The following is a 25,849-nucleotide window of genomic DNA, read 5'->3' on the forward strand; positions in this document are numbered from 1 at the left end:
AATTAATTTAATATTTGCAATGATTTTTCTTTACTTTTACCTTAGTATGAAATATTCAAGATCATATAATCAAAAGAAATGTGGGCTTCGTAAACAATTATTAAAGATGGGTTATTTGAGTTTATTTTAATTTAGAAATATAAAATAACATTTTAAATTTTGAAAGGAGGTTAAATTAATTAAATTAATTAATTTTAATATTATACTAACAAATATGTTGATACTATCAAGGGATAAAATTTTGTCAACAGTTTATTTAATTAATTTTGATGTTTTGAAATTTTAAATTTTAATATTGAAAAAGTAGAGCTTTTGACAATGTAGTAAACAAGTAAAATTTCACAATTTTTTAATACATTATTTTAGTTTCTACTGCTTTATTACTTCAATCCTTAATGTGCTTTTACCTCAATCAATAGTTAAAAAAATCTATTTTTTGGGTGACCAAAATAAAAGTTACCTAAAGTTAGGTAACTAAAATGAAAGTGTAAACATGATGTAACATGCACAATTAAGCGTTGTTAGAGATTTAACGCCTAAGTGATGAAAATGAAAGCGTCCTAAAAGTTGGGTGACCAACTAGGTAGTTTACCTACTAATTAATTAGGTGTTTTGAAATTTCTATTAGGTGCAAATGAGTTTGAGACACGAGTTCAAGGATCATTGGAAGCAAAGTAAGGAGTTAAAACCGAGCCAAATGTGAAATAAGAGAAAAAAGGTATGTGGGCTGTGGCTTGGAGAGCTAGGGTTGCGACCTATTTGAGGGAAGCAAATTTAGTGCCGCAGTTTGAGAATGCATTTTCCCAACGATAGTGTTCACTTGTGTAACAATTTTGGCCACCATAACTCTAAAATGCAAGGATATTTTCATCCCTTTTCAAGACTTTTATCTCAAAAAAGTGTTATAGACCTAATCTAGGGATGGGTTTGGATGGGTAATTGGGTGCAGTGCGGTGTGGTACAATATGATACGTTTAGCTTATTTTTTTATCTCACGCTACAGTAACGTTACAATATCAAATCTCATCTCCATTGTTGTTTTTACACTAACTGCAAGTAAACGCACTGTCCATCCAGACCCACCCTAAATCAATTAAACTTTATAAATAAGACCTTTTAGTAGAGTGTTAGGACTTTTGGTAGAATTTTTAGCTTATTGCAACTTTTACTATTTTATGTTCTTCTTGTTCATGGATCACTAAACCTCTTTTTCTAGTAAAAGGAATTTCGAAGTTTGACTCTTATAGTTTGTTAGATCTAATTACTCTTCATCTTTTCTTTATTCTTTAGTATTTGCATGTGTTTTATTTTAATTAAAAATATTCAAGTTTCTTTGAATGTAGAGGTCATATTCGATATCTTAGAATATTTATTTTGTTAGTTAGAATAGTTAAATTTGTAATTGTTTAATTAATTCTAATGCTTGTGACAAACAACATAATTAGATATAAATAACATATGTGATATATGTTGTGTTGACGTGCGTTCTAATCAAATAAACCTCATTCGTGTATGTTTGTTGGTTATAATTAAGTCTCTCTCATTCTTAATGAAATCGGTAAGCTAAATCCTAGGCACGGGGTTAAAGGGTTGTTTATTGATAAGGGAAATAATTTAAACAAGCTTCTTCTTGGTTAGTGACAAGGTAATGAAAGATTGGTTGCTAGGCACGATATCGACAACTATAATTAATTTATTAAGAACTTCATCTCATTGAATGAACCAAACATCTCATAACATTTCACCACAACTATAATAAAAAAATATAATTTATTTAAAGAAAAACTACACTTTTTAAATCCACTTCAAAATACAATTTTTTTAAAACTACACTCGATATCTTTGAATTATTAATAAATTTATGTTTTGGTCACTTTAATTTTTAAAAAAGTTACAAAAATGATCATTGAATTGTTTGAAAAATTTTCACTTAAGTCATTGGGTTATTAAGTTCTTCTTTTTTAAAGTCCAGGTAACGAGCTCCAAATGACGACTTGATAATTAGTATTCATCGATAAGTAGAAAATATACCTTTCATCCAAAATCAAAGGAAAAAAAAACATAGTTGAATAAGTTAAAACATGTGTAGTATTATGCCACGTGGGAAAGTCAAAAGTGGAGAGAGAGAGAGAGAGAGAAAGACAAAAGTAAACGGAGGATTCGAAGAAAAGAAGACGAGGAATAAGTCAGAAGGCTTTTGATTGACTAAGAACAAACCAACAGCATGGAAATTCTTGTAATTGGAGACTTAAATCTTATTAATATCAATGGTGGGATGAGAGCTTTGATTCAACAACTAAAAAAAAAAAAAAATGGATTCAAAGGAAATCCTTTCAATCTTTTCTTTCCTTTTACTCTTTCTTCAATCACACGCTCGACCTGCGGGGGATTCTTCCCCGGTATTTTTTTTTTTACTCTTTTATTGTTATTAACTTTTTAATTTTCAGAACCAAAAAGAAGAAGTAATTTTTTTCCTGGGTTTTAGTCTTCCAGGCTATCGTCACCGGCGCCGGCTCCTGGGCCTAGTAACCACGGGTGTTGGCTTTCGTCAACGAGTTGTCATAACGAAAGCTTAAGGGCGTGCCTTGATCCTGCGTCAATTGGTATGCTTAACGTAGCATACTTCTCCAAAGACTTTACTGCTTTAATTTTCTTCTGGGTCTTTGGTTTTTATTTTATTGTTCAAAGGGTGTTTGGGATGGAAACAATTCAATATTTGGTACTCGAACTTGATATTTTTTTAATTTAGTGCTTAATTTTTTGTCTAATTTGGTACCTAAACTTGACACTTTTTCTTAAGTTAGTACTTAAACTTTATTTAGGTCCAATTTAGTACCTGAACTTGACTCTTTTTCCTAATTTGATACCTAATTTTTTTGTTCGATTTGGTACTAGTCAAATGTTTTACAAATTATTCTAATATACTACCAATGTTATTTTTTATAAGGTAGCAAAAATAATTAATGTATAACCGACATGTGACAAATGATATGATTATATTTATATGTTTAATTACTTTTAGTTTTAATTAATTAATTAATTGTTTTATTCATTGAAAATAATGAATTTATTTTAATTTGAGATTTAAAAATATTTTTACTTATTTAATATTAATTCATTAAATATAGCTCAATTCCTAGTCTTTTAACATGAATTTCCTTCAATATTGACAATATTTTTGTAGCATAAAAAATTTAACATTGTTAGTGTCTTGTGTAATTTATATAACATTTAATAAATTTAGGTACTAAATTGAACTTAAAAAAATTAGGTACCAAATTAAGAAAAATAATGTCAAGTTCAGATATTAAATTGGGTCAAAAATTTAAATAACACATTAATAAAAAGTGTCAAGTTCAAATATCGAATATTATATTAAGTTAAATTGAAATAATAAATTTTACATTAAGTAATTGATAATAAAAAAAAGTGAATGTATAGATTATTAGCATTATCATACTGAATAGAAGAAAATTTGAAAGTAGAAATGTTATAAAATTGCATGTAGGTTCAAAGAAAGTACTAGTATTGGTGATGAACGAAGGAGAGAGAAACCTAACCGTAAGTGTGAGTATGTCACCTGACAAGACCAAGAAGGTGGAAGTGCTCCCTCACCTAACCCAAAAGGTTTAATTTCACCCTTCTCTATTTGTTTTTTTAGCTGTTACCTATTAAATGAATTTTTCGAATTTTGATTTGGGTTAAATTTAAAAATTATTAATACATTAGGGTTTGAAGTTTTTTATTTAATTTAGTGCTAATAATTTTCACGTTTGGGACATGAACTCTTTTTTAGTCCAAGTTAGTTTTTAAACTTGATGTGGTGGTGCTACTTTTCTTTAATTTTTGATGTCATAGGTTGAAATCACAGCAAAAGTTGGTGGAAATTCAACCATACAAATAGATGCTGGAGAATTGAGTTGTGCAATTCAGATAGGAGCAGCAGCATCAAGTTACGGCATATTCAATTATATCCCTTTCCCCAGGCATATAAGCCCCATCTACTTACTGATTCTAACAGGTCTGATCATCGGCAGTACGTACGCCTTCTACAAGCGAAGCAAAAGGGATGATGGAATCGCATACCAGCAGCTTGAAATGGGGCAACCTGCCTCGTCTTCACCTAACAATGTCGATGTAGAAACAGCTCAAGGTTGGGAACAAGATTGGGAGGGCGAGTGGCGGGAGGTGAAGTCAAAACTAGCATCTGCGAATGGCCTTTCTTCTAGGTCTGCCAAGCGAGATGATGATTAGTTTCAATATGCAACACAATTTGAGGGTACCATTCATACAGATACATGGTTATATTGCACCTACGTATAGGCAGCATTGGCATTGAGGAAGAAAGGGGATGGGATTTGAGACGGCTTAATTTGTCTTTAATACTAAAAAACTTGCAGATACTGGTCTTGGAATTTATGCTCAAAGCAGAGCTTCTGCCATTACACATATTTAGATTTACATTGTTAAAATTTTTTTTTTGGCCGATGAATATCCGAATCAAAATATGATCATTCAAAGACTCATTAAATGCATGAAAACTTGAAAAAAAAAAAATGGAAATCTAAAGCTTTATTTCCTTTCATACAATTCAAAAGATACACGATATACTGAATCACGGATTGACCGGTAAAAGGCTTATGTTCAAGTTTCCAATGATCCTGGTCTCAGATTCAAATTTGTACAACCCCTACTCCTATCCTTTGTGGGAAATTTGGGATCAATGGAAATGGGTGTGATGATGGTGGCGATGCCTACAATCATCCAACCCAAAACATTGGAGGAGTGGGTAACAACTTACAAACAAGCATCTCCCAACTCCTCTCAACGCTGAACCACCCACTCTCACACAATACACTTTGATTATTGAGCCCTTTTTTCTGCTCTTTCTTCTTTGAATCCCACCTTCATCCATATCATCATTTCCCCTCATGTTTATCCACTCTGTACTTTTTATACAAAGAAAGCTTTACTTTGGAGACGGGGCAACTGATTGTAGATGCAATACTTGAACCTCAAACTACACGAACTCAGCTTTAGATTCTCTGTCATCTGCATTGACTGATCACTTGATTCCCACCATTAAAACCTGGCCAAAAAACATGCATACCAGAGATGTAAAGAAAGGGTTTCCACAACTTACCTTGTAGCATTAAAATTCATCAAAATATATACAGAGAAATGAATGAGAGAATATTCGTTGATGGGTTTTTTCCTGAATTAAGAAAACCAAGAAAACATTTTGGAAATTTTGATTAGCCGATAGATACGCGTAGGCGACGTGTGCTTTGCGTGTTAGGTAATCTCATTTTACATATATACCTACATATACCATCAATCAGTTTATTTCCACAACACAAAATAATTAAATAATAATTTTTAAACGTGTTTAGTTGAGTAAGTGTAATTACGGTAATTCTCTATGTAATATTCAGTAGTACATATTGTAATCACATAGTTACATAATTTATATTTTTTAGTATGGATCATTTCAATTTCACTTATGATTAAAGTTATGAAATACGTAATATGTTAGTATTATCCAACCTTAATTCCCTATGTTATGTTAAGGTGATGTTAACGTGGAAAATATTTTTTAGAACAACAAAATATCTTCTCAATCATATTTCAAAGCCTTGAATGTGTCAAATTAAAGAGTTTACGGGTTCTTTATGATACTTGTGTGTAGCACATTTCTCTTAAGGTGTAAGAAAATATTTTCTATTTGCATAATTATCATAGGCCTTATAGAATTTAAGTTCATAGTTCATATAATCCAAAACTTTATATTTAAAACTTATATAAATTTAATTTGAATAAAAAATTATACTAAGCTATATCCCTTTCTATAATATATAAATTAAGTTAAAATAATATAAAATTTATAATATTAAACCTTTATAAATTTTTTTACAAAATTTAGGTATATTTACTCTAATTTTACCGTCCCTTTTAAAATTGAAAAGTATATCTAATTACACATAATTATCCAAATACGACACTTTTATATAATTATAAGTAATTACAGGAAAATATTTTAATTAATATAAAAATTAAGAAGATAGTGAGGTAGGTAAACAAGTGTCTGATGACAAGAAGAAAAGATGACAGGGCTTTGTATGTGAGGAAGTTGTTGCTTCTAGCCTTCTACTGAGGTAGGTTGTTCACAAAGCAAAAATAGCCAATTTGTTTTATTTTAAAGTCTAAAAATGTTGAAATTCCCAACTTTTGTGCAATTTGTCACCCTTTTAATAATTAAAGGTACGTATTTATCTCCATTGTTTATTTTTTATATTTATGTCGGTTTTGATTAGATTAAGTGATAAATTTATCTAGTATCGATTTAATTAAATTACGATAAATCTAGAATGTAAGTAAAAAAGTATATTTATATAAAAGATTATATTAAAATTGAAGCTTTAAAATTATTCGATAAAAGTTATAAATTGTGAAAGAGTGACAAGGGAGTGAGTACTTCTTCATTATTGAAAGTAAAACAGTAAACAAATAGAAGACGTAAGAATTGTTTATGTAGTTCGATTTCTCTACGTCTACAGATTTTCAACACTTACAACAAATGATTCTAATCTAACACAGTTCTTATAATAATTTCTTCACCTTTACACCTTGAAGATTGATATTCTCACCACTAGATTTCAGAGTCACCGTAATGTATGATCATAGCTACAACAAAGCCTTGTCACAACCATCAGTATCCACAAAACCACTGTAATCACCACCAGAACCAACCCCACCCCCAAAAGTTCTCCCTTTCCAAGCTCCCTGTTTCACCATCTAATGCTTCGAAACACACCACCGCCACAGCCGCCGTCTCCTCCACCCGTGCTCCTATCTTCCATACTCCCGCTCCTTTCCCATCACTCGCCCCTGACTTCTCTAGCCGCCGATCGACTGGGTTTGTCTTGAAAATGCACTTGAGCTGACCCAAAGTTATTGGTTACACTCGCTACACTTCTGTAGTTGAAGAAGTCTTTCAACTCGCCTTGCATAATGGCCAAACCGGCCTCGAAAACATCCTCTTCTCATTTGAATCTACGCTTTGTAGCTTCATGACTCTACTTTTTTGCTTCAAGAGCTTGGGAATAGAGGTGAGCATGTAGAGACTAAATTGTAAAAATGTGACAATGTTGTGGTTTTAGTGTAAATATTCAAAATTCATTAGATTAAAATATAAATATGGAAAAGTTAAATGACCAAAAAGTGAAAAATACTCCAATGGAGGAAAAGACTAAAGGGTCAAATAAATTGGCAAATGGAGACCAAATAAAAAAAATGGAAAAATAATGACGACTAAATTATAATTTTATCAAAAATGAGAAGCACAAAAGTGAATATTGAAAGATTACAAGGGAAAATGATCATTTTCAATCAAGATAATTATCATAAATTATCATGATAATAATTGATGAATATTAAGTGTTGAAATATAATTGGTGGAATATTTTATTATTATCATATTATTATTAATAATTATTTTATTATAATATATTTTAATATTTTAATTAATTAAATTAAAGGATATATTTGTATGGAAGCATGAAAAAATTTCTTCATACTCTCCATGCTCTAATGCCACCACCATTAAAAAAGGGAGAAGTTATCATTTCTTACAATTTAGTCATTTGTCATAAAATCTCGCTATTTCACTCAAAATTCTTGGAAATTTTTATAGGCAACAAGAGGAAATATGAAGTAGAGATCCTAGAGAGTATGTTCCACAATTTAGAAGCAAGAAATTAGTAGATGGAAGCGAAGAAAATTAGAAGAAAAGAGAAGGATCGATAGTGATGAAGTTGAGAATTCGAAATGGAAGAGAAGAAATTCTTGTCAAAATAGATACGTTTTCATATTAACTTGTATCTCTATGAGTTAAGTTAAATATTTTATGAACGAAATGTAAGACATGCTAATTTTAATTGAAATAGTAGAGATAAAAAGTATTTGATGAAGTATGAAATGTAGAAACACCAAGTTTCAAGTGAAAGAGATAAAGAGATAAAGAGATAAATAAATATGATATCAACATATAAATATAAATGACTAAATGGTAATAATCAAAGTATAATGATTATATACGTTTAAATGAAAGTTAATGTAAAGAATCATGAAAAAGTAAATATTATCACTAAAATAGTTTTGGACCGCATTAATAGCTTAACTTTAAAAATTCACCAAAAATGTAGAAGATGAATTAAATGATAAACTGAGTATGAAATTAAATTTTAATGAATATAGTTTTGTACGGAAGAAACGGTTTAAGCATTGAGATTGTATTGAATGAGATATATGCATTTTAGTGAGATAATATAAGATGAATTTCGAGATCCCCTTTTCTGACTTTGAAAAATAATTAAAAAATTGTAAAAAAATAGTTAGAAGATGAAATTTATATGTCTAAAAATCTTAATGAATTTAATTTCAGGATAAATAAACGAAAATGTTATATGAATTTTGTACAAAAATACGAATAATATTTAGTAAAGAAGGGTCAAAATTGCTTAGCAGCAGAACTTGTATTAATATACTTTGAACTAAATTCTGAACTTTTTATGGTAAAAATTTCATTGAGTCTGGTTTTAAAAACTACAAGTGGATCTTAATTTCAATTTATGTAGGGCAAGATAAAAATAATTTGTTGATTGCTACTCAAGTAGACACCTTTGTTAAGAATATATGTGTAATTAGTGAAAAAATAATTAATATTACATATAGGCATGCTATACAAAAAGGCAAAGATCTCGTATGTATACATGTAATATAGGATGTGGAATGGTGAGGAGGATATCGAAAATAATAGAAGAGTTGTAATGTTAAGAAATTGTTATAAGTGATGAAATTGCTAATATATGGGTAATTGTTATGTGATGAATTAATTAAGTATTAGTTGATAAACTGAAGTATTTTAAAGATTTAAATTGATTGGTACATATTTGGGATTATATGGTATTGACCTTAACACAAAAATAAAGAAGTTTTAACTTATTTAGTCGAAGACGACTTGGGGTTGTGACACTAGCCACAAGATGTCGCGACATGAGGAATCAGAGAATCTAGTGTCACAACATTGGCCTTGTTTTTCTCTACCTTGTTCTTTTTTATTTGAAAGAGTCTCATATGGACCCCAAATGTAATCAAACTTTAGAGAAAGTCTATAAATGATTTATAAAAAAAAAATATAAGAGATGAGAAGAACTTGAATAATAAATTTGGTTCTTGAAAAAGTATCTATATTAAAATGTAGTATTTCTTAGTTGAACTTAAATACATACGCGGGTAAGGGGCGTTACTTTCGAGATACATTAAAGGAAAGTTATGAAAACACTGTTTATGCATTCTCAACTTTAATTAGTGCTTATGGGCGAAGTGGGTATTATGATGAGGCCATAAAGGTTTTCAGCAAACTTATTATTTTATATAAAATATAATGTAATATATATTAAAATTTATTATATTTTTTAGAATATTTTTGAATATTTAATTAGAATTAGTTTGAGGTAAATTGTAATGTTGCAGGTTTTAAATATTAATTAAATTGATACAATATGTACAAGTTGAGGTTAAAGTTGTTATTATATTAATTTTGGACTATCACATCACTTATGTCAATTACTTAATAACACTTATCAAAAAATAGATAAAAAAGGACAAACTCCATTAATTGGATGATCATTTTGAAAGTTTTAAAAGTTGAGTAACCAAAACTACAGGTGTCCATGGGCTGGGTGGCCCGGCCCGGCCCGAAGCCTCCTCCTGAAAAATGGGAGGGTTTGGGTAAAAATATAGGCCCAAAAAATAGGTTTGGACAAAAAACGAGGCCCGTTTAGAAAACAGGCCGAGTCCCGGGTAAGATTTTTTTGACCCGGGCCCGACCGATTTTAATATTAAATTATTTTTAAAATTTTTTATTTTTAATTTTAAGATACTTTAGTACTTTGACTTTACTCTTTTTGTTGTTTTTAATGTTATTTTGATATTATAAAACTTTTGTTATTAATATAATTTGGTTCTTAATTTAGTTCTAATTTGTTTTAATTTTTCAATTTTAATATAATTACTTTTTATTATATTTTTAATTTATGTATTATTTTAAGAATTATTTTAGTCTCATTTTTATTTATTTTTTGTTTTAATATTTGTTTTATGTTTTTAAATGTATTTGATTTATTATATTTTAAATTTTTTATTTAATAAAAAAAAAAAAAAAATATGGCGGGCCGAGCTCGGGCCTACTATTTTTTCGGGCCGGGCCCGGTCCAGGCCTTGAAAACGGGCAGAATTTTTTTTATGGGCCCGGCCCGAACCCGGACCGGCCCGACCTATGCACACCTCTAACCAAAACATAGTTGGTTGACTTGTAGTGTCGTTTGAATCTTTTTATTAAGTTTTAAATTAGGTGAAAAATTTTACCACATGTTTCGATAAAGATTTGATGCATATTTTTTTATCTTTCATATCCGTTTTATAATTCATGTTTGAAATTTGTGACTGCCTTTTTCAACAATGTCGTCTCTAAGACTCTAATCAATGTTCTCTCTTTAGGAGTCTAATGTGCCTTATGGCACTTGGTTGTTCTTATATATATTTTTTATTGTCAGGCCAGATAAATTTGACGGAAATCATTAATGCTGTCATTAATTTTCCTTATTCACTAACTTTCGAAATTGATAAAGATTAAATTACTCTATGTTTTAATAGAGGTAAATTTGCCTAATTTTGAAAACTGAAAGGTGTTTATAACATTTGTTCATTTAAGTAGTTGTTTTCACAATTGGATTGGACTATTTGATTAGACTAGAAACTGGTTTGAGTATCAATTCAAAAAAAAAGATTAGAATTATCAACGATTCGATTGATTGAACCAATTTTACTAATTTTTTTATGGGTAAACTATAAAAATAGTTACTTTTGTTTGTCTCAGATTATATTTTAGGCACTTATGTTTGAAATGTTACGTTTTAGTTACTTACGTTATTGTTTTGTTACAAAGTGATCATTTAACCGTTAAGCTTGGTTACCTCTTTAATGGTGGTCTTACGTGGCAGTCCAAATGGGTTTTAATTGCAAACTTGGATGTTCTACATGGCAGTCCAAATTAAATTTTATTGAATTAAAAACCTATTTTCATCCCAACAACTGACATCCAAGTTGATATTTAAAACCTATTTGGACTGCCACGTAGGACTGCCGTCAGGGAGGTAACAAATTTTAACGATAGTGTGACCACTTTGTAACAAAACGATAACATAAGTGACTAAAATGTAATTTGAGGTGAATAAAAGTGACTATTTTTGTAGTTTACCTTTTTTATTTAATTAAATTAAATAACTTATTTAAATCGATGGAATCTGATGGTGGGACAAATTTAAACCTTTTGGGTAAAGGAAAACAGAAATAGCGGCCCAAAAGAATGACGAAAACAATAGCAGAAAAGGATTAGAGATGGCGGAAGCGCCGTACGTAACGGATAAAATTAAAAATCTTGTATAACAAAAATACTTGTATTTGTTGGACTGGTGGAAGCCAATACTCTCTCTCATTTTCCTTCCTAATTCCCATATTCTTTGCTTCTTTCCAATCGAAGTTTGAACCAAAAAAATGGAAGCACTTCTTGAACCAGTTTTCGTATTTAAGCTGAATCCATCTTTCACTTCAAAAAACCCATATACTGTTCACTTTCCGAACCTTCCAAAGATACCCTCAAAGCCACTTGTGGTTGCCACTTGTTGTGCAGGAACTCCTTCACCATCTCCTTTACTCCCCCAAGATTCCGACCAAAACCCACTTCAGCTTTCCCCTGATAGGACCCGGGATCGCCGGAAAGTGGTCCGCATTGCTTGGGAGAAGCTTGTTAGATGGTCTCGTTCTTGGCGCTCCAAGGCCAAAACTGATGTTCTTGAACGAACTAAAAAGGTTTTTCTTTCTGTTGGCTGTGCTCATGATGTCTTTAGGAATTTTGGGTTTTGTTTTGATAGATTTCATTGCAATTTTTAGGCTTAGAAATTTAATTTAATGAAAGAAAATATAAATGATGAGATTGAAAGGAATGCTTTCATGTAAAAGAAGAGAATCTGTATATGATTACAATATGGTAAGGGCTAAGGAGATATCTAGTTCAGCTGTTATTCTTGAATTTGAATGCTATATTCAATTGTGTATAATGGACTAATCTGTTTAGTCTACATTTTTAATTTGGCTTGAAGGTGGTGGTGCTAGGAGGGGGATCTTTTGGGACTGCAATGGCGGCTCATGTTGCTAACAGGAAGGCACAAATGGAAGTTAGTATGCTTGTACGTGATCCTGCGGTTTGCCGGTCTATTAATGAGAACCATTTTAATTAGTGGGTTTTCTTATTCACATTGCTTGAATTTCATTGCAATTTACTATATGGTGTTAAACATAGAATTTTATTGATACTGGAACATTATTTGTCTTCTCTGTTGTCAGTAAGTACTTCCCTGAACACAAGCTACCAGAAAATGTGACTGCAACTTCTGATGCCAAAACTGCTTTGCTTGGGGCAGATTATTGCCTTCATGCGGTACCTGTGCAGGTCTGTCAAGCCATTGTATTATGTTGATGCTTATTTTTTACCATGGGACAAGTGCCTGAATCTTGCCTCCTGTGTTGCAGTTTAGTACGTCCTTTCTCGAAGGAATTGCAGAGCATGTTGATCCTGGCTTACCATTTATATCTCTTAGCAAAGGCTTAGAGCTCAATACATTGAGGATGATGTCTCAAATCATTCCTCAAGCATTAAAGAACCCTCGCCAACCTTTTATTGCACTATCAGGGCCTTCCTTTGCGTTGGAATTAATGAACAAACTACCAACAGGTAACTTGGTTGTTTATGATAAACTATATTCTTGTAATACCTTCAACCAATTCATATATCTTGGGTTACTACTATTCCTTTCTACTTTGCAGCAATGGTGGTGGCATCAAAAGACAAAAAATTGGCCCATGCTGTTCAGCAGCTATTGTCTTGTAGTCATTTACGGATCAGCACTTCAAGGTAGAGGATCTTCGTTGTATCAAACTAACAAAGATTTTGTATAATACATGAGACACTGTTTATGGTTCTCTTGTTCCCTCAAGTATCTCCATCACTGCTGCTGCACTGCATATTCGATTACTATTTTTCTGTTCCTGTGATGAGGTTCTAATTTAATAACTTCCGAATCACATATTCCAATTTTTTCGCACTCTGCTCAATAACTGTGTCGCCAGATCTATATTTTAGGTCTGCATAATGCCATTTTCATATGGTTGATCATATTGGTGGTCGAGAGTTAAGGTAACTATCGATGTGCATATGCTCAGGTTGTAACCTCTGATAACCTCAGGGATGTTACAGGGGTTGAAATTGCAGGTGCCCTCAAGAATGTACTTGCGATTGCTGCTGGGATTGTTGAAGGCATGAATCTTGGTAATAATTCCATGGCAGCTCTTGTAGCACAAGGTTGTTCTGAGATACGATGGCTAGCAACAAAGGTATAATCCATGTTGCCCCTCGAGCCTCCAACATTAGCTATGAAGATTTGACCTGCTTCAATTTTATCGTTTCTCTTTCTCTTTTGGCTAGAATGTTGATAAGCACCATGTTTGTTATTCAGATAAATAACTTTGTTATCTAACAAATCTTTTGCTACATATCCTTAGATGGGTGGAAAGCCAGCAACAATTACTGGTCTATCTGGAACTGGGGACATCATGCTTACATGTTTTGTAAATCTTTCAAGAAATAAAAGAGTTGGAGTTCGTCTTGGATCTGGGGAGAAACTTGAAGATATACTCAGTTCCATGAATCAGGTTCTTGTAAAGTTTTAAACTGGCTGTTGACGCTTAAAATCTGGCTATTAATATGATTAGTACATGCTGTAGGTAGCTGAAGGTGTGTCAACTGCTGGAGCTGTGATTGCACTGGCCCAAAAATATAATGTTAAAATGCCGGTCCTGACAGCAGTTGCTCGGATTATGGACAGCGAGCTAACCCCAAAGAAGGCTGTTCTTGAATTAATGAGCCTCCCTCAGGTCATTCAAACTCCTTAATCTTTGATAAACAAGGAACCATTGTTGACTAGCATATACATGTCTTTTCCATATGGTCTATAATTCCGGTATAAACCTATCATTAATTGTTAAAATGGTAACTTGTCACTTGTAGGTTGAAGAAGTTTGAAAAACTACTGTTTTGTCCTGGAAGTGGAATTATTTTCCCCGGGATGGAGCTCTACTACCATTAAGAACTTGATTGTTATTTAACTGAGCTGCTGAGCTGCATTTCATCATTCCAAGAAAAAACAGGTGCTGATATCTATATACGGTCGAATTTTTTCTCTCTTTTCTAAAGCCATTGTCCCCCTTTATTATGCATTAGGAATTTGAAGTATCTCCTCCAAAATATTATTAGATCTATTTTGGGGGATTTTGCGGACGCGAATAAACTATTACGATATACAAATATTTAGCCTTGAGCTTATTCTTTTTGCCGTCCAAGGACTTGTATCGTACCTAATATTCTTTGGTAAATAAGATGGGATGGAATTTTATCGTGTTCTGTAGTTTTAGATCAGTTGAGAGGTACTTGGCTTGCATGATGCATCCAAAGGGTTTCTTTTTTTGACTGTACATGATTGTTTTAATCATCTTTTTGGACAAATGTTTGAACCACTGCCGGGTTAACGCCATAAATAACAGTCACACTGCAAATTCAGCTCTCTTCCGCATTGTTCATCTGTAATTTTTGTGTATAGCTGGCGGATGATGCTAGACTATTTTACTTTATTTTCCAGATTGTGACTTGGTGACCCATGTATTGGTTGCTGCTCCATTCTGTTTATGTCAATATTTAATGAACTTGATCTGTCAATTCTGCAGAACCATCTTGCATAAAACATTCTTGTACTCAACCTTTGAAGCACCCAGTACCCATGCATATCGCACTATTGTCTTAGCCTTTATTATCAGGACTTGAGGTGAGTATCGAATATGAGTATGTATCTGGTACGGAATATACTCTTTCTTTTGAAAGGTTTATATATATATATATATATTTGGAGGATCATAGTGAAACTCATATCCCTGGTAACAAGTCATCCTAATATTGTGTGGGCCAACTATAAAGTGCTTAAGAAAGATGGAGCAGAGAGCAAGAGTTCAGAGTCATCTCTGAATTGTTCTAAGTTGAAGAAATGTGAAGAGGATTACAGTAGAGTTCAAGTCACATTACCTGTCTAAATTCCAACATCTGTATGATATTGAAAACGATTTAAGCAAAAATCATATAATATAATATGGTGATTACGTTTTAGTTAATTATGTAATTTAAATATAAAATACATATTACCATATATTAAGTTATGGTAAACATATGAGTGAAAAATGATTATATATTAAATATATTTATAAAAGAATCAAATGAGGCATTGGTTGTGTAGCTAAATTGAGTCCTTCATTTAAATTTTACTATTTTAAAGAGGCCAAACCCTTTGAGGAAGGTTCAATTATGCAAAATGAGGAAGGTTCAATTATGCAAAATTTCAATTGAAGATGGAATTTTAATTGAGATAGTGACGCAAGTTAATTGAATAAAGATGAAAATATCTTTACATAAATTGTATTATTTTAAAAGTGTTTTTATTATTTTATATATTTTATGCATTCTTTTCGTCTCATTTCTTATATATGTTAATTTTGATAAATAAATTGGTTACATGATTTTTTTATCCACATCATGAACCGTGTTTATTAAATACACGTTAGTCAAACTTTAAATTGAAAATTTACATTCAAGTCAAAATTTTATTTTAGGGACATGGTTGTGATTTATGATCACAAATTATTACACAACGTAATTGATTAAAATTTGGGCTCTTTTAAATATCTTCAAGGACGAAAACTCAAATTATATAAAAAGGATGAAAACTCAATTAAGGTTATACTTCAGGGGTGAGGTTGCAATTTTTACTCTTCAGTCTTCAAAAAACCTGAAACGACACAGTTTTCTTTTTCTTTTCGTTGCTAAGCAGTTGTCATTGATGAATGGGATGATAAACCCTAGTGGAAAAAAGAGCAAGAAAAACGTATAAGAAAAAGAAAGTATAAAACAGAAGCACCAAAAAAAATCACAAACCCCAGCCTGTAGCTGGTCAGAAAGATGAAGAAAACCCAAAAAACAAACAAAGAGAAAGAATCAAACACCAAAACCCAAACCAAAGAATCGGAGATATTTGCTTCGTGTTCATTCTCCAGTCTTGGCCTCCACTCCACTCTGTCTGAACAACTACAAGGTTGGCTTCTGTTTTTGTTTTGTAGACATGTTACCTGAGATTGTCTTAGTAATTATATGTAACCCTCTTTGATTCTCATGTTCTGAAATTTTGTTTCTTCTTAAACAGAAAGGTTGGGTTTTGAAGCTCCAACTCTTGTCCAAGCTCAAGCTATTCCTGTTATACTCTCTGGTCGTCATGTGTATCCTTTCCTTTTGTATTTTTCTGCTGTTTTCTTAGCATTTTTAATGCAAATTTTAATCCTGCTGGCAATTTTTTATGCATTCTCTCTCTCTCTCACACACATATTGTTGGGTTGTTTTCTTTATCAACTTTGGTGCATTTTTTTTCTTTGTCATAATTGGGCATGTTTTGGTGCAAGTTTTCTTGTCTCCAAGATTGGGTTGTTATTTTTAGCTATTTTTAATACAAGTTATTTTTTGCTCAATTGTTTTGTTTGCAATCCAGAGAGTTCTTTTCGTAATTGGATTGTTTTTAGTGCCAGGTTTCTAGTTTTGTCTAAGTGGTTTTGAGATCCTTGATTGCAGAATGTACTAGACTTGTTAATGCAGAAACGGGGTCTGGCAAAACAATAGCATATTTGGCTCCAATCATTCATTACTTGCAGGGTTACAATCCCCGAATTGAGCGCTCTCACGGTACTTTTGGTATGTTTTATGCTTTTAATGGGATGTGTATCTGTGCCTATCGTTTTTGTAAGTCCAGAATGTTATTTTTGTTTCCATTGTCATGCAAAATTAATCTTGGAGGGTGTAATGGGAATTGGTCCTATCCTATGTTTAAGAATGAATAGGTTGAATATTTCTGTTCTTTTCGTTTAAGCATGAATAAATTAAAAATTGATATGTTTATGATAGCGTTGGTCCTTGTACCAACGCGTGAGTTATGCTTGCAGGTGTATGAGATTCTGCAGAAGTTATTGCATCGTTTTCATTGGATTGTTCCTGGTTATGTAATGGGTGGTGAAAACAGGAATAAAGAGAAAGCCAGGCTGCGGAAAGGTTGAATTTTTTTTTTTGCTGAATGTTTCATATGATTCGTTTCAGGCTTTTCTATTCTTATTGTGATCAATATTGATGTTCCTTCCTCTTTAAATTAGGTTTATGAATGTTTCATATGATTCATTTCAGGCATTTCTATTCTTATTGCAACACCTGGACGGCTGTTGGATCACTTAAAAAACACATCATCTTTTGTGCACACAAATTTGCGGTGGATTATCTTTGATGAAGCGGACAGGTTTAGTGTACCATATATCTAAGGTTCATATGAGTAGATCTTAACTTTCTATTACTTATAAATCTCCACCTGACTGCATATCTTGACAGAATTCTGGAGTTAGGATTTGGAAAAGATATTGAAGAGATATTGGATCTTTTGGGTTCTAGGGCAAACGAATCTGTTGAAATGGGAAAATCCTCTGAATTTAAAAGACAAAATTTGCTATTATCAGCTACATTAAATGAAAAAGTAAACCATCTTAGTAAAATTAGTTTAGAAAATCCTGTAATGATTGGTCTTGATAACATGAAGATGCAACCAGATTCATCAGTTAACCAAACTGGATCTTTGGGATCCGATGTAGATGAGGACCTTGATTACTCTATCAAGTCTGTAAATTCTTCAAGTGGGGATTATAGGCTTCCAGCTCAATTGGTTCAGAGATTTGTTAAGGGTATGCATATTCTGAATACTCTCTCATTCATTTGTTAACCTTTCTGGGCTTGATCCATATGACTTTATTAATGCCTTACACAGTGCCCTGTGGTTCACGGCTTGCTGTACTTCTTTCCATTCTAAAACATCTTTTCGAGAGAGAAGCTTCCCAAAAGGTAAGGCAATAGCATAATCTTATTATCTCTTGTTGTTAGCTAGAACATTCTTTAAGATGTCCTTCATTGCTTCAAATTGGAAGTAGATGTCAGTTTCCATGCATAAAATTGTATCAATTTTTATTTATTTATTTATTCCTAGTTGTTGTTATAATTTCTGGAGCCCTGAAAGCTCTTCACCCTTCAATGGCCATGTAAATGATTCCTTGTTTATGCATCTGGTATTGTCTTTTGTGCTTTTTCCTTTTATTAGTATTGATTAAATGTGCAACCTTGCATCATCAGATTCCTTTAATTTGAATTTTCCAGAATAACTGCAATTAGAGAGTGGAACCTTTTGTGAGTTTACCTTGTTCAAGCATAAAGTATCAGTTCATTGCCTCTGTTGTCTCTGCTCGGTTCCTGAAAGTTAGCTTTTTTAACAGCTATTTCCTATGCTATACTTGTTTGATTCCTTGAATGATCATTCTACAGGTTGTGGTATTCTTTTCAACATGTGATGCAGTGGATTTTCACTACATGCTGTTGAGTGAATTCCAGTGGTCACCCTACTGGCAATTTGAAGAAGAACTTAAACAGATGTTTCTGAAATGCAAAACTTTTAGGTTACATGGGAATATGAAGCAGGAAGATAGAAGAACCACCTTCAGTGCCTTCAAAACAGAAAAATCGGCACTTCTTGTCTCTACAGATGTTGCTGCTAGGGGCTTAGATTTTCCAAAAGTTAGATGTATCATACAGTATGATTCCCCAGGGGAGGCCTCTGAATATGTGCATAGGTATTTAGAGGCTATTTTCTTGGAAATGTCCATCTAGTCTGCTAGTTTGCAACATTATTTACTTGGCAAGTTTTTGGTTTATTTTGATTAATTTTGACAGCTATCTTTATTTTTGCCATGTAATTGCCCATCCACAAATCTTTACTTACTGTTTGAATAGCTTCTAAGTCCTCATTTATGACCATTTCTTCAGAATTAGAGTATCATCAGAAATTCTCACTATGGATGCTTCTTGTTGAAAAGATTTCTAACTGCTTATATGTGAATTCTCTTTCCGATTAGTTTAACTATGAGAACAATTTCTCTATATTTTTTAGTTAACAGTCTACTTTGTATTCTAATGGGTGGTTTAACTCTATGTAACTGAGTACTGTACAACTACCTTTTTAAGCATATATAGATCTAGTGGACAGATGTCCTGGTCATATGTTCAAATTCTTGTGGAACTAATATATAAGGTCAATCAGAGCTTGACTGGGCCTTTTAATCTTTGATGCAGAGTAGGTAGGACGGCTCGACTGGGTGAAAGAGGAGAATCCTTGCTATTTCTACAACCAATAGAAGTGGATTACTTGCAGGATCTAGAGAAACATGGTGTGTCATTGACAGAGTATCCACTCCTCAAAATAATAGATTCTTTCCCATTGCACATTCAAATGCATCGTGTCAAGAAGTTTGTTTCTTTAGAATCACATCCATGGGTTGTATCTCTTCAGAGGGAGCTTGAATCATACATTTCAGCTGAGGTATGATTTATGCATGTGGATCTTATTTACCCCTTATATTTTCTTATTTCTCTGTTCCTTTTTCTCCGCGGTTGCTTCTCTAGAGTTCATCTTCCTTGCTTTGTATTTTTATGATTTTGAAAAATGGTTGTTATATTCATACTTGTCTCCTTTGTGTCCATTTTGGCTTCCTGTGGCATATAAAATCTTTTGATCTTTCTTGCTTTCCATCTTAAACTATGTTAATGTTGTCTTTTGTTTATACACATATATATGTATATTTATAGGAAGAGAAGGAATTGGAGTTAATTTTACTGATTTGTTACTTTGGCACACTCATATGAACATACTGCAGTTGTTCGCAAACAACAGTATGCAGTCAAACACTGTAGTTCTCGGAAGAAAGATGCATGTTTTGTTCATTGGGTTTGAATATATGCTTTGAATGAAAATGCTTTGAAGTTGATCCTGGTTCAGAAATAACTTCTGATTCAAACATGTAAAAGCTGGTATTATGATGCTAAGCTTTAAGAGAAAATGACTTGAAAATGTGATGTGGGGATATGCCCACCATTGCTCCACTGAACTATCATGCTAGAGTAGGCTCTCCAAGCAGGTGATTATAGCATTCTGTTTTATTCATCTGGATAAGTTTAGCTAGTTTGCACAAATAATGAATGATTTGAATTAGTTTTCTGCTTGAATTGGTTTGATTTGGATTGAAGTTCTGTAAATGATTTTAGCTTTTTATGTGCTTCAAAATAATGCTTTTTCCTGGTTATCATTTTTGCAGCCAAAGATTAAGAAACAAGCGAAGGATGCATTTTGCTCTTGGGTCCGTGCATACACAGCACATCGCGGAGACCTGAAACAGATTTTCATGGTGAAGAAGCTTCATTTAGGGCATGTTGCAAAAAGTTTTGCATTAAGAGAGCAGCCATCATTGGTTGGAAAGACATTCCAAAACCAATCGAAAAAGAGGAAGAGGGATATGAAGCAGAAACAGAAAGGTCTATTTAAGAAGAGGAAAGTTGCCAGTAAAACATGAATTTAGAATCAGATGCTAAGGTAGTAAGTTTTAGTAACCAAACAAATGGTCGAATTATACAGTACAAAACTAGTAATCACAGCATGTTTATTTGTGCCTCTCATCTTCACAATTTGTATGGAACCGATGAATGAAATGCTTGTATTATTATTCTTTTTAACTCTCATGTAATCCCTTTATAAATCATCATTTATATTTCTTATTCAAAGTAATAGAATGATAATTTACAAGGTAGTTTTATCAGGAAATTCCGTCCATTGTTGGTTATGGTGAACGTGCATCAAGGTAGTTTATCAGGAAATTCTGTCCATTGTTGGTTATGGTGAACGTGCATCAACTTATCTTCACCACAAACTCTTGGTTTTTGTTAGGTTTGTAAGTGAACAAATCACCTGTGAATAGTTTGGTTTTATTAATTAATTAATTTATGTTTGTTTATCAAGTTAAATAAATAATAAACAGACTTGAGCTCGCATGAATTATGCTTTAAATGATCTCTTTTCTGCCTGTTGCAAACAAACATAAAATATCGTATGTTTGCTTAAAACTCAGAATCCTAACATCTGCAATAATTCCTTCTATCTCAAGTAATAGTTGGCTTTGTGTAAAAAAAATTGAGAAAATGACAGGGACCATAAGGGAAAGGGTGAATCATATTAGATGCAGAAAGGGGGCAACATAAATTCTATTGGGACACAGGAAGAAAATGTCACTATTCTCTTTTATCCTCCTCGACCTCTTCACCGAGCCTGAATAAATCGGCATTTGATGCCCTCCTTTCCTTCCTTTCCAGCTGCTTGTTTGCCGATTCTCCGGCCAATAGAACACTACTGCTAGTGAGTGAGATACCCTCGTCTTCGAGCTCATCCCCTGTTTCCTCACTATATGCATATCTGAACAAACACATAACAAATGAACTCTTATGATGAAGCACGGTTAGAAAGGAACATAAACAACAAATGTTGCAACAAATTGTTCTGAACTACATAAATACTCATATTCAGTAATGTGCTGATTTTCTCGTATGATTATATGTACCGAGTGTATTTAAAAAGCCAATCTAACAAGCAGCATAGTCAAGCCACAAGTGAAAGTGTAATGAAACCTAACCTTGTAGAGTACTATGATGGTGATACTCTAGATGCAAAGAGTGTCCAAAGGATTTCTAAAAGATCACTCTAACGTTTCTAAGTAAGGCTGACTAGCTCAATTTAGTCCCAGATTCCATGTAATTGGCCTAATAAAGCACACCTGGATAGATGCTCGTGAACGAAAACAAATTGCTCACGCTTAATAAAGCAATTAAACAAACCTGAGGTTGGCTCAAGCTTCACAACTCTAAAGTGAATACCTCATTTTTTTTTTCCAGACTTGTAATATCTCACTGAAAGCTAATTCTTTTAACAGATCTCTAGCTCATTTGTCCCTTCGAGGAATACATGAAAACAATTCTTATTACCAAACGAAGTCCATATAAATCTCTAATTTCCAGCAAAAACATCGTCTAACTGAAGTTAAACAAATAGCAGTCTACCTAACAAAGAAATTGCAAGTTTCGATTTCCAGGGATTACCGTGTCGGATTATTTGACGGAGCCCAAAGACTGCATATCACCACCAAAAGTACAAATGCAAGAAGATTCCAGAAAGCCGGGATTATCCAAGCTCTTTGCCACAGCTCACTTAATGGGTCAGCTGCATTAAAGTACAACTGAACAAGAAAGCTTGATTAGATGAACTCCTACAACTCATATTTAGAAAATAACCTACAACCCATATTTAGAAAATAATCTCATTTTTATTTAAATGTTCGGCGCATGTACAATGATACAGATGACGGGTAAAAGGAGCTGGAAATGGAGAATTTCAGATCCATATAATCTAAGAGTAACTAGCTTTCTTAAAAACATGGACTTGCGAGTTGAGATGGAGGTAGGGAGAGAGGGAGGATAAAAGACAACACAATGAAGCAAACTTGTATATGATGAAAGAGAAGTGATCAAACCACCTCGTAACCAACCCAAGCAATGGAGAGCAGAACTGATATTGCTAGTGAATTGGTAAACTTCCGGTAGAGCGCAAACTTGGCCATGCTCCTCCTAATCTGTGCCACAAGAGGAGTAAACCCTTTAAATTTTAAATCAATCAAATGGAAAGAAAATGTACTTCGTTTAGAAATGAAAGATAATAAATCTTCTCTGTCTACTAAAGCGAAGTTGGGAGCTATATTCACTATTGCTCAAAACAAGCAAAATAGAAATCTGCAAGCATCAACATGCAGAAAGGATTCACTTATTGAGCTTTCACCAAACAAGGCTACAAGATATTATGAGCAAGACTATGATTTGTCTAATTATGGGAAGCGACATCAAATGGAATGGAAAACTGATTCTTGTGGAGCGTGATTTTTGTTACATGAATATCATTGCACAACCAAGATTTACATGTAATGCAAGAGGAAGATATAACATCTGCTAAGATCGAGTGTATTAAAAAAAGAAAAACGATACATATTAAGGGACAATTCAAGCTATTCTTTATGGTTGTAATATGAAAAGATAAGCTTGGCACTACCTGAAGCTTCTCTAGAGTTTGGGACAATGCCGAAAAGATCCAGATTATGAAGCAAGCATCCAACAGAGAAACAGGTAGAACCAGAAACAGCCTAGCTTTTCCAGTTAAGTCATCAATATTCCCCAGATTTTCAACCAGCCCGAGTGCTTCTGAAAAGACAAAGTATGTCAGGCCAAGAAGGAGAACTTTGAGGATTACACCTCCAAGGGTTGGCCGCACAACACCATAGCCCATCGATACCACTAAAAGGAGTAGACGAGAGACTGTCTTTTTAACAGCAGTGAAGGTAACTGCCCAAAGTGTGATTCCCATTGGTCTGTTTCCGGTTGCATTAAAATTTGCATATTCGAAGTACCATAGAGCCATTTCACACATTCCCAGACCAATCACTGCTGTAATGTGGTACTGCAGTTGTATTATATCTTTCCAGTATTGGACAGACCACAGAAACCAGACAAGACCTAGACCAAGATATGCCAGAGACATTAACCCAAAATATGTCATTAGTGGTGCCATCTTTCCTGGAAGATAACCGTCAGGATTTCTCCAGACAGTTCTTCCACTGATCGTAGTGCCCATGAGTTCTGGATCGCAAAACATGAAATACAAATAGTACATTCCAGTATGATTGATCTCAACTGTTTGTAGCAACATAGTAGTCTCTTCCGTTTTTCCTTCAAAGAAGGTTTGTATTCGTTGCGGATTATAAGGGTAATTTGGATCTTGGTGGATGATAACCTCCCCTACATTGCAGGATCCTTCCTTAGAAAGATCCGGAGTGCAACATATTGCGGCAGAATGCAAATAAGAACCTCCAATTTTCTCCCTGTCTTTTACCTCAACTATTATAGCCTCAACCAATCCAGTTTTTTGCTGCATCTCATTCTTTTTTTCGGCAGACTCTTTTGGTCTTCGAAAGGTGATTGACTCAAACCTGAAAGCAATAATGGCATCAGAGGTACAAGAGAAGTTCCAGAATTATTCAATTTGAATGGAAGAAATAAAACATCTGTGCCATGACTAGAATGAAATGATGTAATGCCTAAAATATCCGAATTCACCAACATAGTGCCCTAAATATATGATAGATGGTCTCATCATCACGAAATAAGTAATTACTGCAGAAATCTCCTTAACAACAGAAGATTTGCTTGCCAACTGAATTAGCACCTAGCTAAAAGTCTGTAGGATCAAGTATAACAATGTCTTACATTCATAGGAGACAAAAATTTATCCGGATTGTTCAATAATGCCTTCATTAATCTAAACTGCAACATTGATGCATATGACATGCCAAACCGAATAAATTGACTAAATAACAGATTTTCCAGCTGCATGATATTAGTGTCAATAAATCATGGGATGGTTTTCACAATGTAACATTCTTACATTCATTCATTCAATAAAACATGACAGAACATAAGTAAATTTGTTTGCTCCTGACACAATCTCAACGGAAAACAAAATGAAGCCAACATTGGTCCCCTAAAATGATTCACAATCTTCAAATACAACATGGACAAAATCATGAGATCAACAAATGATAAAATGCTCATTACAAAAACATGCAACTTGTTTAATTTTTCTAATGCGAACAGTGCAGATAAGCTACCACTTTGTTAGCTTACAATTATCCAGCATATAATTGATGGTAATTTATATCCATTATAAAAGAACCTAATAATGAAATGAGCAATGAAACCAACCCCCCAAAAGGAAAATCCCCAAAAAATTGATAACAATATTAACACTGTTCAAATTAGATTAAAAAGGGAATTAAGCTGATAATCATAATTGAAACAAAAAATTATCCTATAATACAACATTAAAAGGAAAAGCTGAAACTAGGAAAAGAGAAATAGATCAAGAAAAGGGGAAAAAAAAAACACAATGATGACCTGATAAAAGACTTGCCATTGAGATGATTTTCCTCAGGAGAAGGCTTTTTGTCAGGATCAACGTGAAGCTTTGAAGCATAAAGGCCTTCGCTTCCACCATGGAAGAAGAAAGAATTAGAACGGCGAAAAAAGCTTTGGTTTTGATATTCATGGATGGAAGCACCCACTTGGTTTATGGCAAAGCAGCTGAAATATATTAATACTACAAATGTGAGTTTCTGAAAATACCCATTTCCAATCAGATCATAAGATAAACAAATGAATTCCCTGTTGTTGCCCATCATCTCTCTCTCTCTCTCTCTCTCTTTCTCTCACCCTCTTTTTCTCTGTTTTCACTTCGGTTCTGTCCTTTTTCGCCTTTTGGTTTGTCTGTGTTCTGTTTCAATTTTAATTTTTATAATTGTAGAAATATAATCTTATCTTATTTTTATAATGTTTGACGAAATATGTTTAGATTGAGTGATTGACTCCATTTTTTTTATTTGTAGCACATGTTATTTTACGTTCGGCTTTCAAATTTTTTTTGGAAGAGCTGAGAAATTGACATGTAAATGAGTCTGCTCACTCTGTTGGATAAAAATCTATTTGAAAAGTGAAGGATTTGAATAAAAATATAAATTTAAAAATAAGTTTAAGTAAAAAATAAAAATTGTTTAAAAAAGGATCAAGGCGCTGAATAAAATG

General features: G+C 33.0%; 4 protein-coding genes across 7 annotated transcripts; 3 read left to right on the forward strand and 1 right to left on the reverse strand.

Moving 5' to 3' along the window:
- Window positions 1-2,209: 2,209 nt before the first annotated feature.
- LOC108459493 (uncharacterized) lies at window positions 2,210-4,902 on the forward strand. The gene is made up of 4 exons (XM_017758869.2): window positions 2,210-2,399; window positions 2,486-2,603; window positions 3,509-3,627; window positions 3,859-4,902. The coding sequence occupies exons 1-4, from the start codon at window positions 2,313-2,315 to the stop codon at window positions 4,252-4,254; spliced, it is 720 nt and encodes a 239-aa protein (XP_017614358.2). The 5' UTR covers window positions 2,210-2,312; the 3' UTR covers window positions 4,255-4,902.
- A 6,498-nt stretch (window positions 4,903-11,400) lies between these two features.
- Window positions 11,401-15,336, forward strand: LOC108458282 (glycerol-3-phosphate dehydrogenase [NAD(+)] 2, chloroplastic). Of its 2 annotated transcripts, XR_008281443.1 has the most exons (10): window positions 11,401-11,931; window positions 12,222-12,358; window positions 12,466-12,571; window positions 12,652-12,853; window positions 12,946-13,033; window positions 13,365-13,512; window positions 13,681-13,830; window positions 13,903-14,052; window positions 14,186-14,325; window positions 14,899-15,336. XR_008281443.1 is itself a non-coding variant. In XM_017757619.2 (9 exons), the coding sequence occupies exons 1-9, from the start codon at window positions 11,617-11,619 to the stop codon at window positions 14,198-14,200; spliced, it is 1,311 nt and encodes a 436-aa protein (XP_017613108.1). In that variant the 5' UTR covers window positions 11,401-11,616; the 3' UTR covers window positions 14,201-14,582. The 2 variants fall into 2 exon arrangements, 1 of the variants encoding a protein (XP_017613108.1); XM_017757619.2 differs by lacking the exon at window positions 14,899-15,336 and having other exon boundaries at window positions 14,186-14,582.
- Window positions 15,337-15,978: 642 nt separating this feature from the next.
- LOC108460433 (DEAD-box ATP-dependent RNA helicase 17) lies at window positions 15,979-20,942 on the forward strand. Its single transcript, XM_017759926.2, has 10 exons — window positions 15,979-16,310; window positions 16,419-16,491; window positions 16,848-16,957; window positions 17,168-17,311; window positions 17,441-17,549; window positions 17,639-17,985; window positions 18,069-18,142; window positions 18,617-18,921; window positions 19,421-19,667; window positions 20,440-20,942. The coding sequence occupies exons 1-10, from the start codon at window positions 16,178-16,180 to the stop codon at window positions 20,692-20,694; spliced, it is 1,797 nt and encodes a 598-aa protein (XP_017615415.1). The 5' UTR covers window positions 15,979-16,177; the 3' UTR covers window positions 20,695-20,942.
- A 231-nt stretch (window positions 20,943-21,173) lies between these two features.
- On the reverse strand, window positions 21,174-25,644 carry LOC108460434 (uncharacterized). 3 transcript variants are annotated; one of them, XM_053026906.1, is made up of 6 exons: window positions 25,394-25,644; window positions 25,166-25,255; window positions 23,268-24,201; window positions 22,702-22,797; window positions 22,268-22,404; window positions 21,174-21,587 (listed from the first exon to the last, which is right to left on the reverse strand). In XM_053026906.1, exons 1-6 carry the CDS (start codon window positions 25,447-25,449, stop codon window positions 21,407-21,409), a joined length of 1,494 nt encoding a protein of 497 aa, XP_052882866.1. In that variant the 5' UTR covers window positions 25,450-25,644; the 3' UTR covers window positions 21,174-21,406. The 3 variants fall into 3 exon arrangements, with proteins under 3 accessions (XP_052882866.1, XP_052882867.1, XP_052882868.1); XM_053026907.1 differs by having other exon boundaries at window positions 25,166-25,250; window positions 25,394-25,640; XM_053026908.1 differs by having other exon boundaries at window positions 25,182-25,250; window positions 25,394-25,411.
- Between the last annotated feature and the right edge of the window lie 205 nt (window positions 25,645-25,849).

Source organism: Gossypium arboreum, chromosome 4 (genome assembly GCF_025698485.1).
Source record: "Gossypium arboreum isolate Shixiya-1 chromosome 4, ASM2569848v2, whole genome shotgun sequence".
In the NCBI taxonomy this organism is placed as follows: domain Eukaryota; kingdom Viridiplantae; phylum Streptophyta; class Magnoliopsida; order Malvales; family Malvaceae; genus Gossypium; species Gossypium arboreum.